Raw genomic sequence first — 13004 nt, 5'->3', positions numbered from 1 at the left:
TTTTTTCACAATTAAGACTGCAAATTCAGGTGTGCATGGATGTACAGCGAGCATGAAAAGCTGGAACATGCTTTTCAGGATGTGCTACTCTACTGTATATTTTATTAACCAGTTCTGAGATGTTACCCCACACCTCTAGAACAGGTGGGCCTCCTGGCTCAGGCACACATCTGCCCTCCCCCAGCTCCCCACTACATCATCTCCACGTTCTTGCCAGATACTACCACTGCACCACAACAACCCTTGTTACTCCAGTGCAAGCTGCGTGAATAATGGCATTGCACCTTCTGGCTACATTTTTAAATAAATCAAATGATGTTCCATTCTTGTACTGAAGTGGTAGACGCAGAATAAGCCTTCCGGATAGTCAGGACGTTGTAATCTAGGAACAATTTTAACAGTGTTATCAGCCTTAATTCACATGAAAAATTCTTTTTGTACCCCAAATGAACTTTTACTTGTGCGCAAACTAAATTCTTCAGCATTGAATTGTTAAGTTTTTTTTGTAATGTTCTGTTACTTTTTGCTGCCTCTTAACTGTGTTTTATTTTCTTGATTTGTTGTTCAGTTCAGTCATCTTCTACTGATGGTTCAGATCTGAACTTTTCATTGAAGAATTTTTAATTTGATTTTATTCTGGGACGGAAAATGGTTTGCCCAGTTTTGCAGGTCTTAAATACAGTAGTACTTCTGTACCCACGGGCGATATGTTCCAAGACCTACAATAGAAGCCCAAAACTGCCGATTATAGCGAACCCATTCATTTAAATGGGAAACATATCTCCCCAGCAGCCCCCAGTCTCTGGTTCTGGAATGTTTCATGTAATATGTTCGGGCTGTGGTAAATCACGTGTAACTGAAACTGCAGAAAGCGATTCCGCGGATACAATGATTGGCCTGTACCTTCTAACTTACGTCCACAAACTGTCAGCAAAATTAAATGGGCAAAAGCAAGCAGGGCATTGGTCAACCAGCCACAATGAAGTCTGGTCCAATATTTTCACGTTGTTGTTTCTCATGAATGCAACTTCTGAGTAATGGGGAGCATGGGACTGGAATGCAGGGTAAATGCTAAAGTTCTTAAGTATCTATTCATTGATCCTTGGACTTTTTTCTGGCCTAATTTTTGCACTGGCTACATAGTCATAGCTCAGCTGAGCAAGGAGTTGCACACAAGGACATGATGGAATACCCATTGGTGCAGACTTTAGAGTCATGACAATATAGCACAGAACCAGATAATTTGGTCCAGCTCGTCCATGCCGACCAGATATCTTGAACTGATCTTGTTCAATTTGTCAGCATTTGGCATATCCATCCAAACCCTTCCTCCTCAAATACCCATCCAGATGACTTTTGAATGTTGTAATTGTACCAGACTCCACCACCGCTCTGGCAGCTCACACCAGCTTCTGAAAAAGTTGCCTTTCAGGTCCCTTTTAAAGCTTTTCCTCCTTACCATGTCCTCTGGTTTTGGACTTCTCTACCCGGGGGCAAACACCTTGGCTATTCACCCTGTCTGTATCCGTCATGATTATATAAACCTCTCTAAGATCACCCCTCAATCTCTGACCTCCAGAGAAGTAAGCCTCAAACCATTCAGCCTCCCCCGATAGCTCAAACCCACTAATCCTTGCAACATCCTTGTAAATCTTTTCTGAATCCTTTGAAGTTTAATAACATCTTTCCAATAGCAGGCAGACCAGAATTGACCTCAGTAGTCTAAAAGTGACCTCACCTATACAGCTGCAACAAGATGTCCAAACTCTGAGGACTGACTGTTGAGAACAAGTCTGCTAAACTCCGCTTTCTACATCCTGTCTACCTGTGAATCCATATTCAAGGAACCATGCACCTGCACTCTGAGGTCTCTTTGTTTGGCAGCACTCCCAGGGTCCTACATTTGGTGTACAGTCCTTCCCAGATGTGCTTTACCTCAATGCAACACCTCACATTTATCTAAATTAAACTCTGTCTACTACTCCTTCGCCCATTGTCTCATCTGATCAAGGTCCCATTGTACTGTGAATTAACCTTCTTCACTGTCCACTGTACCACCAATTTTGGTGCCATCTGATAACTTACTGACTCTACCTCCTGTATTTACATCAAAATCATTTATATAAATAATGAAAAGCAGTGGACGCAGCACTGATCCTTGTGGTACACCGTTGGTCACAGCCTCCAGTACTAAAGAATAACCCTCCATCACCCTTTTGTCTCCTGTCTTCTAGTCAATTTTGTATCCAAATGACGACCTCCCGCTGGAGTCCAAGTGATCTCACCTTGCTAACCAGTCTACCATATGGAACCTTGTTCAATGCCTTACTAAGTCCATTTAGACAATTGTCTACCAGTTTGCCTTCATTGATGTTCTAAATTGCCTGGCAAATCCTATACTGAGCAATCCTACACCTGGAATTCTCCAAAGGTTGACATTTAAATTGGGGACTTTGGAGGGCTCTGATAAAATGAAGTAAAATACTTACTCAGGAAATGTTACACAATTAAATATATGGTCTAATTCCTGAATGACAATTCAACAGATGTCATATTTGACTCTCATTTGCTTCCCCCCCAGTATACCCACTTCTCAAACTCCACTTCCCCTCCCATGTCCGACAGGGAACCAATCCCCTCCACACCACTGGACCTGATTCACTTATCTTACCACCTAGCCCCCTGGCATGCTATATACTATACAATCCTACTTATTTGTCACCTTACTTACCTGGCATCAACTACCCAGTTGGCACCCTACTTAGCTGGCACCATAGCCCCTACACACCTCGCATCCTTCCTTGGTACTCTACTCCTTCCTCAGTTGATATCCTCCTCTCCCTGCACCTTAACATTGCACTTTACATTATGTATTTACCCTTTGACAGTGCCTGTCAATGTGGTGTCAGGATCGTTTAAATTTTGCCAGATGGCAACAGGCCACTGCTGTGAAAAGGGGATGTGGATTTCCTTCCTGTGACATTCTACACTCTGAGAGAGTTTTCAGAATGGAAGTATGGCTCTGCAGTTCTGAGGGAAACCTGAGCATAAGCTCCTCTCAGAAAGGTGGTGGTCTTGCCTTTTGGTTTAAAAAAAATAAGTGCCAAAATGACAGTCTAAGTAAGACTGCCATTCCAGTCCTTTACTTCTAATGAAAATTCACAGCTGATCTTATATGTTTAAAATTCAAATGAAGTCTGCTCATGACAGATTTTCTGAGCAACATATTTGTATGTTATGCGCTCCATTTTCTTATTATTCAGGATTTTAAAAACCTCTTATTTTGAGTGAAACAGATGGGTGGAAAATTTGACAAAAGCCTGAATACCAAGCAAAGTTATCTTTGAGAAACACATTGTGTTGTATAACACCACATGAGCTCTGTGACATTAAAAATGATCTTTTTAAATTAAATGTCTTTGCCTTTTTAGAGGGAGTAGCAGAGCTCATAAAATGCAGATGATTAATTATATGCCTTTCAAAAAATTGCTTCAAAATAGACTTAAACTATAATCATTGTACCATTAAATATTCGACAATACAATGAGTATTGTGTGCTGCAAATGATTTGATATATATTTGCACAAAGATAACATTTCTAAAACTAGAGCTGTTATTAATTGTAATGACGCTTTTAATTAAATGATGGCCGTTCATGCTGAATTTTTTTTTTATCTGACGTTAAATTTTGAATTGTTAACCTCAGATGTAATTTTGTAAGTATGGATAGTCACAGGTAGAAATGTCAACCTAGTTGACTAAGGTAATTTTTTTTTCATTCATTTTATGCCCTGAATTTGGAAAGCAAGTGACAACTGAATATCCCATTAAATAGTTGTAATAATGATTTCACCTAAAAGCTGTTTGATTTACTTTTTTTCTTCCAATTCATTCTAGAAATGGAAACAAGGATATTAGAGTTCAGGAATGACATGTTGACAATCATTTTGATGCAGGACACTATCTTTTTTGAAATTGAACTGATTTATGTTTTCTGCATGCAGATGTAAATTGTTTTACAGTTGCTATGTGTGTTATTTCCTGTTACTAATGGCACCCCTATTCTAACAATCCTCGTGTATATAACCTAACAGAGTCTGTTTCTCTTTATTGACACAGGGAATGGCAAGCCACATGGGCCAGTTTTTCTCCATGAGCCGAATGACATTGTATTTCCTGTGGATTCTGAGGAAGAGAAAGCAACGCTGAACTGTGAAGCAACAGGGAATCCAACACCACATTACAGGTTTGTGAGCAATGTCTTAATCAGTACTTTTAAGAGAAACGGTGTCCTTTGAAGATTCATTGAAATATTCTATTTAAGTTAGCATGATTTGAGTCAGTGTTTGGAACAAGGTCTGAATTAAAAATAGCAGTTGTAAATAATCACATCAGAAGGATTAAAAAAACTCAGTTTTGTACATCTGTCAAATGGTAATTAATTAACAAGGACTGAAAATAATGCAGCTTTCCTTTTCCTTTACTTCCACTGGACAATAATCTTCCCTGTGCTTGCATATCCCATACATTTTTCCTCAGTCATCTTTTGAGAGCTTATGCTTTGCTGAGGCCAGGATATACTGCATTGGAGAGGGAACCAAAATAGTCAACAAACTCTCATGTCGTGCTCTGAGTCATTCAAATAAGTTGATTTCAGAAAGACATAACTGAAAAGGTTATTTATTCATGTGGAATCATGCAAAATATGTTCCTCAAAAAAAAAGCCAAGCAAGCTAAGAGATTTCTTTTGAAGCAAGTGATTGCAGCTGACTTATTGTAATGTGATGTCAACAAAATGATTTGCAGATGAAAAATAATCATCCTGTAAGTTATCCTTTGATGGACACAGGACACATAGTGCAATGTGAATGTTACGTTTTCTCCGAATAAAATTCTGAATTTGATATATTTTACACATGCTCTTTTTAGATTTGGAATGTAATCAATTTTAAGACAGGATAGAATGTGTGCCTTATCATTAGAAATGATCAAAAGCAGTGTAGTGTTCTGTTGTGAAAGATTCCGTCAGCAAACCCAGCAAATCAATCTATTCTATTGTCCCAGCAATCCATTACTTTGTGTTGGTCTTCCATTGTTTTGATTTCATACACCCACATTTTTGGATTATACCTCTGCTTGCTCAAATGCGTTAGCTCCAAATATGGAAATGCTAGATTTTTAAAACTCTTCCTCTTGAATTTAAGTTCCTTCTTAGCCACTCCCCTATCTCTTGCTGTTCCTTGCATTTGGAGTGCAAACCTCCGAATCTTTAGTCCTGGTTACATGCACATTCCTGATTTCTTTTGTTCTATCTTGGCCAGTCGTGCCTTTGGCTGTCTCAGTGACATGTTCTGAAACTCCATTCCTAAACCTTTGTGTGCCTTTCATCCCTCATCTGAGTTAGGTAAAACCTAACTCCTTAAATGGGCATTTGGCTTAATATGTCCCAGGATCCTCTCCAGCTCATTCACTATGGCCCCCCAATATCTGCAGATCTTGTAACAGGACCAAAAGCAATGTGTAAGAGTGCCAAAACTGTTTTTACATTTGGCACACTTCAGGGAAGATCATTTCTTAAATGTCGCTAATCTCTCTGGCACCAGATGGGCCCTGTGGAGGATCTTCCCTTGCATCGCTTATGCGTTATCACACATTGAAATTTTCTTTATATTCCCCCATATATTCTCCCATGTTTCCGATGAGATTTCTTCCCCTAACTCCTAATTCCAAATCTCATGGAGTCTCTCCATATCCCCCAGGGCATTCCCTCTCTGCAGATGATATATGGTACTAACTGAGAGAGCACCCCCGCATCGGTGCACTCTATATTCTATATCCAACTTGTAGGGCCGGGTCAAGCGCGTGGTCTTCTTCTGTGTGTAATCCCTAACCTGGAAATATCAGAAAAGGTCCCTATAAGGGATTCCGCATTTCTGACCTAATTGGCTAAATGACATCAAGACCTCTCCCTCAAACACGTCTCCCAGACAGGACATTGGTTTATCCTGCCAAGCTGTGAAGCCGGAGTCCATTGACCCCGGTCTAAATCCTGGGGCTCCCACAAACTGGGTGAACGGCGACGTTTTAGGCAATTGTCCTCACCCTGCACATTATCCTCCATGCTTTTACGGTATTTATGACAATCGGACTTTCATGGTGCTTAACTACTGACCTAATCTTATCCATGAACAGTAAGTTTATGAGAGGACATTTCGCCTGCGAGGCCTCTACATCAAGCCATAGCGACTTCAAGTCATTATGCACCCATTTCCCTATATATGACAGCAGGGTGTCTGTTTGATATCTCCTCAGATCTGGGAGGTCCATCCCTCCCCATTCCCCCCCCCCCCCCAATACCCTGCGGAAGTTGCAACTTGTTAAGTTTAATTAAGGAACGTTTACGGCACCACATAAATCATCCAAACCATCCCGCAAACCTCTGCAGCAGCTGTTTGGGTAATAACAGCTGGAGCATCCTCATAGGATATAACAATCGAGAAAGAACATTCATTTTAATCAAGACTATGTGGCCTAGCTACAATGTGGGTCGTCTCTCCCATTGCTGCAAGTCCTGCTTTATTCTCTCAAACAGCTGCACAAAGTTTGCTCTGTCCAGCTGTCAGACGTGAGGGGTAATAAAAATTCCCAGATAGAGAAAACTTATCTGAGACCATCCAAAAGGAAACTCCATTCTGTCTTCGAGCTTCAGTACCTCAACCAATTCCCACACCATCACCCCCTCGCCCTGGCTGTCCCTCCCCACACCAAAACTGCTCGATTTAACCCCATTTGTAATAAATGCCACCTTGGGGTTTTAATATAACACTGCCACCCACCTGGCGAAGGCCCCTCCCAGACCAAAGCGATCTAGAACAACAAAGAGATATGACCATTCCACCCGATCAAAAGCCTTTTCTGCATCCAGGGAGATCACCAAACCTGACATATTTGCACTATATTCAACACCCACCTGATATTGTTGGAGGAGCTGCAGCCCTTGATAAAACCCATCTGGTCCTCTTTTATCATAATGGGCAGCACATAATCCAGTCTCAGAGCTAACACCTTTGATAGAATTTTAAAATCCACATTCAACAACGAGATAGATCTATACGATGTGCAATCCTCGGGGTCTTTCCCTTTCTTTAAGGTAAGGGAAATATTAGCCTTCCTAAGAGAGGGTGGAAGACAGTTCTGGCTATACAAATGACTATACAACCCCAGCAGTGGTTCAGTTAACATGTGTATGAACTCCTTGTAAAATTCATTTGGGAATCAGGTAGATGAAGGAGCGGCGCTCCGAAAGCTAGTGCTTCCAATTAAACCTGTTGGACTGTAACCTGGTGTTGTGTGATTTGTAACTTTGTACACCGCAGTCCAACACCAGCATCTCCAAATCATTAGCACTTTCGAGCTGACTCATCGCCTCCTGCACCTCCTGTACTGTCGGAGCTGCATTTAAAAGGGAGGCCTGATCTGCGTTTATACTGGGAAGGTCCAAGTTCTCAAAGAAGGGTTCCATTCTCGCATCTTCCCTGCCGCCCTCCAACCAGTATAACTCCGCATTGAACTCTCAGAATCTGGCATAGATCTTCCTCAATTCAGGAGTGATATTGCCAGCTCTCTCCCTGATTAATCTAGAGACGGCATAAACTAAAACTTTGAGAGGGTGCGCCGGGAGACAGTATAAACGTTCAGGATGCAATACTCTTTTCCGTGTATCAGCGCCTTGAGAATGACGAACCATTCCAAATGCATCCTTGATTTCATCTGTCACCTGAAAATGGACGTTCTTTCGTACAAGTATGGCCACTGTTCTGCTTTTGGAGCTAAAGAACGAAAAGAATACCCTGTCGTATCCCCCCTGCTGTAACTTCAGATGTTCCCTATCAGTCAAACTCTTTCTTTCCTCAGATTTGAGAGCACCTTTTTTCTTTTAATGGGGAATGGCTCCCCTTTATATTCCAGGTGCACCACCTGAACAGATCGCTAGCCATGACCACTTACTGCAGCCCACGGTCCCTGAGAGGAAGAAGCCCATTCAGTGTGTGACGAGTGGGGGAAAATACGGACTCTATTCCTTCCAACATTACCAAAACTACTAAAACTAAAAAGCTAACCTCTATTCCTAACTTAAACAGATAAACACAAAAAGCACAAATTCCCAGAGAAAAAGCTTTGGGGAAAAAGCTTCTTGCTCTCCATCCTGTCTATACCTCTCATGATTTTGTAGGCCTCAATCAGTTTCCGTCTCAACCCTCATCTTTCCAATGAAAATAATCCTAATCCACTGAACCTCTCCTCATAGTTAGCACCTCCAGACCAGTCAACACCATGGTGAACCTCCTCTGCACCCTCTCCAAAGCATCCAAATCCTTTTGGTAATGTGGTGACCAAAACTGTACGTAGTATTCTAAATATGGCCAAACCAAAGTCTAATACAATTGTAACATGACTTGCCGCCTCTTGTACTCAATACCCCATCCGATGAAGGAAAGCATGCCGTATGCCTTGCTACCTTCAGGGAACAATAGACCTGAACACCCAGATCTCTCTGAACATCAATTTTTCCAAGACTTTACTATTTACTGTATAGTTCGCTCTTGAATTGGATCTTTCAAAATGCATCACCTCGTACTTGTCCGGATTGAACTCTATCTGCCATTTATCTGCCCAACTCTCCAATCTATCTATATTCTGCTGTATTCTCTGACAGTTCCCGTCACTATCTGCTTCTCCACCAATCATAGTGTCATCTGCAAACCTGTTAATCAGACCATCTACACCTTCCTCCAAATCATTTATGTATATTACAAACAACAGTGGTTTCCAGCATGGATCCCTCTGGGACACCACTGATCACTGGTTCCATTTTGAAAAGCTCCGTTCCACTACTACTGTCTGTCTCCTGATGCCCAACCAGTTCTCTGTCCATCTAGCTAGAATACCCTGGACCCCATGTGACTTCACCTTCTCCATCAACCTACCATGGGAACCTTATCAAACACCTTACTAAAATCCATGTATATGACATCTACATCCCTTCCCTTATCAATCAGCTTTGTCACCTCTTCAAAGAATTCTATTAGGTTTGTAAGACATGAGCTTCCTTGCACAAAACCATGCTGCCTATCACTAATAGCCTAAACTCTTCCAAATGGCTATAAATCCTATCCCTCAGTAACTTCTCCAGCAGCTTCCCTACCACTGACGTCAGGCTCACAGGTCTGTGATTACCTGGATTATACCTGCTACCCTTTGTAAACATGGGGACAACATCAGCAATTCTTCAGTCCTCTGGGACCTTCCCCATGTTCAAGCATGCTGCATAGATATCTGTTAAAGCCCCAGCTATTTCCTCTCTCGCTTCCCTCAGTAACCTGACATAGATCCCATCCGGACCTGGGGACTTGTCCACCTTAATGCCTTTTAGAATGCCCAAAACATCCTCTCTCCTCCTGCTGACTTGATGTAGAGTAATCAAAGATCTATCCCTAACCTGAACATCTGCCATGCCCCTCTCCTCGGTGAATACCAATGCAAAATACTCATTAAGAATCTCACCCATTTTCTCTGAATCCACGCATATCTTTCCTCCTTTGTCCTTGAGTGGGACAACCCTTTCATGAGGTACCCTCTTGCTCCTGAAATGTGAATAAAAGGCTTTGGAGTTTTCCTTAACCCTGCTCGCTAAGAATATCTTATGACCTCTTTCAGCTCTTTTAATTCCTCATTTCTGATTGGTCCTATATTCCCGATATTCTTGCAAAGCTTTGTCTGTCTTCAGTCGCCTCGACCTTAAGTATGCATCCTTTTTCCTCTTAGCTAGACTTCACATGTCATCCATGGTTCCCTCATCTTTCTATTTCTATCCCTCATTTTCACAGGAACACATATCTCTCCTGAACTCAAATCAACCTCTCTTTAAAAGCCTCCCACATATCAAATGTGGATTGACCTTCAAACAGCTGCTCCAAATCTACATCCCCAGCTCCTGCTGAATTTTGCTATAGTTGGCCTTCCCCCAGTTTAGCACTCATCCTTTCGGACCACTCTGGTCTTTGTGAATATTCTAAAACTTATGGAATTGTGATCATTATTTCCAAAGTAATTTCTTGCTGAAACTTCAACCACCTGTTGGGCTCATTCCCTAACACCAGGTCCAATATGGCCCCATTACGAGTTGGCCTATTTATATATTGCTCTATTAAACCGCAAGGTTTGTGAAGGTTTGTAATTCAGGTTGAGGTTTAGGGTGTAGGTTTGCTCGCTGAGCTGTAGGTTTGATATCCAGACGTTTCATTACCTGGCTAGGTAACATCATCAGTGGCGACCTCCAAGTGAAGCGAAGCTGTTGTCTCCTGCTTTCTATTTATATCTTTCTCCTGGATGGGGTGCGCAGTGTGCAGAATCCTCAAGAACAAACCACGACAAGCAGACAAAACACAGCCAGAAACCCTAACCACCTTACCATATATCAAAGAAGTTTCAGAAATGACAGCCATACTACTAAGACCCCTCAGAATCTTCGTATCACACAAACCCACCAACACTCTCAAACAAAAAGTAACAAACTTAAAAGACCCAGTACAACCCATGTACAAAACCAATGTCATCTATAAAATTCCATGCAAGGACTGCCACAAACACTATGTTGGACAAACAGGAAGAAAGTTAGCCACCAGGATACATGAACACCAGCTAGCCACAAAAAGACACGGCCCCCTCTCCATCATATCCCTACACATGGATGACAAAAACCATCATTTTGACTGGGACAACACGTCTATCCTGGGACAGGCTAAGACAGGCTAAGACTTTCCTGAAGAAGGGCTTATGCCCGAAACGTCGATTCTCCTGTTCCCTGGATGCTGCCTGACCTGCTGCGCTTTTCCAGCAACACATTTCCAGCTCTGATCTCCAGCATCTGCAGACCTCACTTTCTCCTCACAGGCTAAGAAAAGACATACCAGAGAATTCCTAGAGGCCTGGCACTCCAAACACAATGCCATAAACAAGCACATAGATCTAGATGCCATCTATCAACCCCTCAGAAAACGAACAGGAAATGACATCACCACAAACCCCAGGAACCCCATCCAGGAGAAAGATATAAATAGAAAGCAGGAGGCAACAGCTTCACTTCACTTGGAGGTTGCCACTGATGATGTTACCGAGCCAGGTAATGAAACGTCTGGATATCAAACCTACAGCTCAGCGAGCAAACCTACACTTTATTAAACCCTCCAGGATGCTCCTTACAAATTCTGCTCCAATCAGACCTCTAACACGAAGTGAATCCCAGTGAATGTTGGGAAAACTAAAATCTCCGGTCACCAATACCCTGTTATTCCTACATCTTTCCATGATCTCTCTCCACATTTGTACCTGTATCTTACACTCACTGTTGGGAGGCCTGTAGTAGAGCCCCAACATTATTACTGCACCCTTCCTATTTCTGAGCTCTGCCCATATTACCTCACTACTCCCATATTGCCCTCCTTCAGCACAGCTGTGATGTCTTCTTTGACCAGTAATGCAACTCCTTCACCCCTTTTACCTCCCTCTCTATCCCACCTGAAGCATCGATATCCTGGGATGTTTAATTGCCAATCGTGCCATTCCCTCAACCAAATCTCAGTAATAGCAATGACATCATACTCCCAGGTCATAATCCAAGCCATATGTTCATCTGCCTTACCTACTATACTTCTTGCATTAAAACAAATGCACCTCAGACCACCAGTCCCTCTGCGTTCATCCTCTCCTCACTGCCTACTCTTCCTCTTAGTCACACTGACTTAATTATCTAGTTCCTTACAGGCTTTAGTTACTACCTCCTTCCTGTGCACGAACCTCATCATTTGGTTCCCATCCCCCTACTGCATTAGTTTAAACTCTCCCCAACAGCGTTAGCAAAAGCACCTCCAAGGACATTGTTTCCAGTGTGACCCAGGTGTAGACCATCTAATTTGTAATAGTCCCACCACTCCCAGAAGCGGTTTCAATAACCCAAAAATCTGAGCCCCTCCCTCCTGCACCATCTCTCAAGCCACGCATTCATCCTGCTTATTCTGTCATCCCCATCTGACTCGCACACGGCACTGGTAGAAATCCTGAGATTACTATCTCTGAAGTCTTACTTTTTAACTTGTTTTCTAACTCCCTAAATTCTTCTTGTTGGAGCTCATCCCGTTTTTTTACTTATATCATTGGTGCCTGCATGCACCACGACAACTGGCTGTTCACCATCCCCCTTGAGAATTTTCTGCAGCCGATCTGAGACATCCCTGACCCATGCACCTGGGACGCAACATACCATTCAGGAATCGCATTTTTGACCACAGAACCGCCTATCTACTCCCCTTGCAATTGAATCCCTTATGACTATAGCCCATCCACTCTTTTTCCTGTCCTTCTGAACAACAGAGCCAGCCATGATGCCTTGAACTTGGCTACTGCTGCCTTCTCCTGGTGAACCATCTCCCCCAACAGTATCCAAAACCGTAAACCTGTTTTGAATGGAGATGACTGCAGGGGACACCTGCACTGCTTTCCTGCTCTTTCTCTGCCTTTTGGTCACCCATTCCCTTTCTCCCTCAGCAATCCTAACCGTGGTGTGACCAATTCACTAAACGTGCTATCCACAACCCCCTCACCACCACGGGTGCTCCCAAGTGAGTCCATCTGCAGCTCCAGAGCCGTCATGCAGGGGTCTAACAACAGCTGCAACTGGACACACTTACTGCACGTGAAGGAGCCAAGGACATCAGCTGTGTCCCTGAGCTCCCACATTGAGCAAGAGGAGCATAACATGAGTCTGAGATCTCCTGCCATTGTTAGCCTTAAGTTTTATCTAAGTTGAGACTGAAGTTACGAAAAAGGTAAGAAAGGCTTTTGCCAATCACACGATAAAATTTTTAAAAAACAGAAAATCCTTTCCTTACCAACACACCACAAATTTAGTCCCATTTACCAGCACTTGGCCCATATCCCTCTAAACC

At 42.6% G+C, this 13004-nt stretch overlaps 1 protein-coding gene across 7 annotated transcripts in view; it reads left to right on the top strand.

Moving 5' to 3' along the window:
- The window catches only part of LOC122559093 (contactin-4-like), a 2522648-nt gene that overhangs the window by 1520206 nt on the left and 989438 nt on the right, over nt 1-13004 (top strand). For all 7 annotated transcript variants that reach the window (XM_043708367.1, XM_043708366.1, XM_043708371.1 and 4 more), the window contains one exon: nt 4120-4246. In XM_043708367.1, the coding sequence (XP_043564302.1) occupies nt 4120-4246 (127 nt within the window). The remainder of the gene's footprint in view (nt 1-4119; nt 4247-13004) is intronic.

Source organism: Chiloscyllium plagiosum, chromosome 18 (genome assembly GCF_004010195.1).
Source record: "Chiloscyllium plagiosum isolate BGI_BamShark_2017 chromosome 18, ASM401019v2, whole genome shotgun sequence".
Lineage (NCBI taxonomy): Eukaryota > Metazoa > Chordata > Chondrichthyes > Orectolobiformes > Hemiscylliidae > Chiloscyllium > Chiloscyllium plagiosum.
Note: the sequence above shows the minus strand (reverse complement) of the source record. Positions and strands in the feature narration are given on the sequence as shown.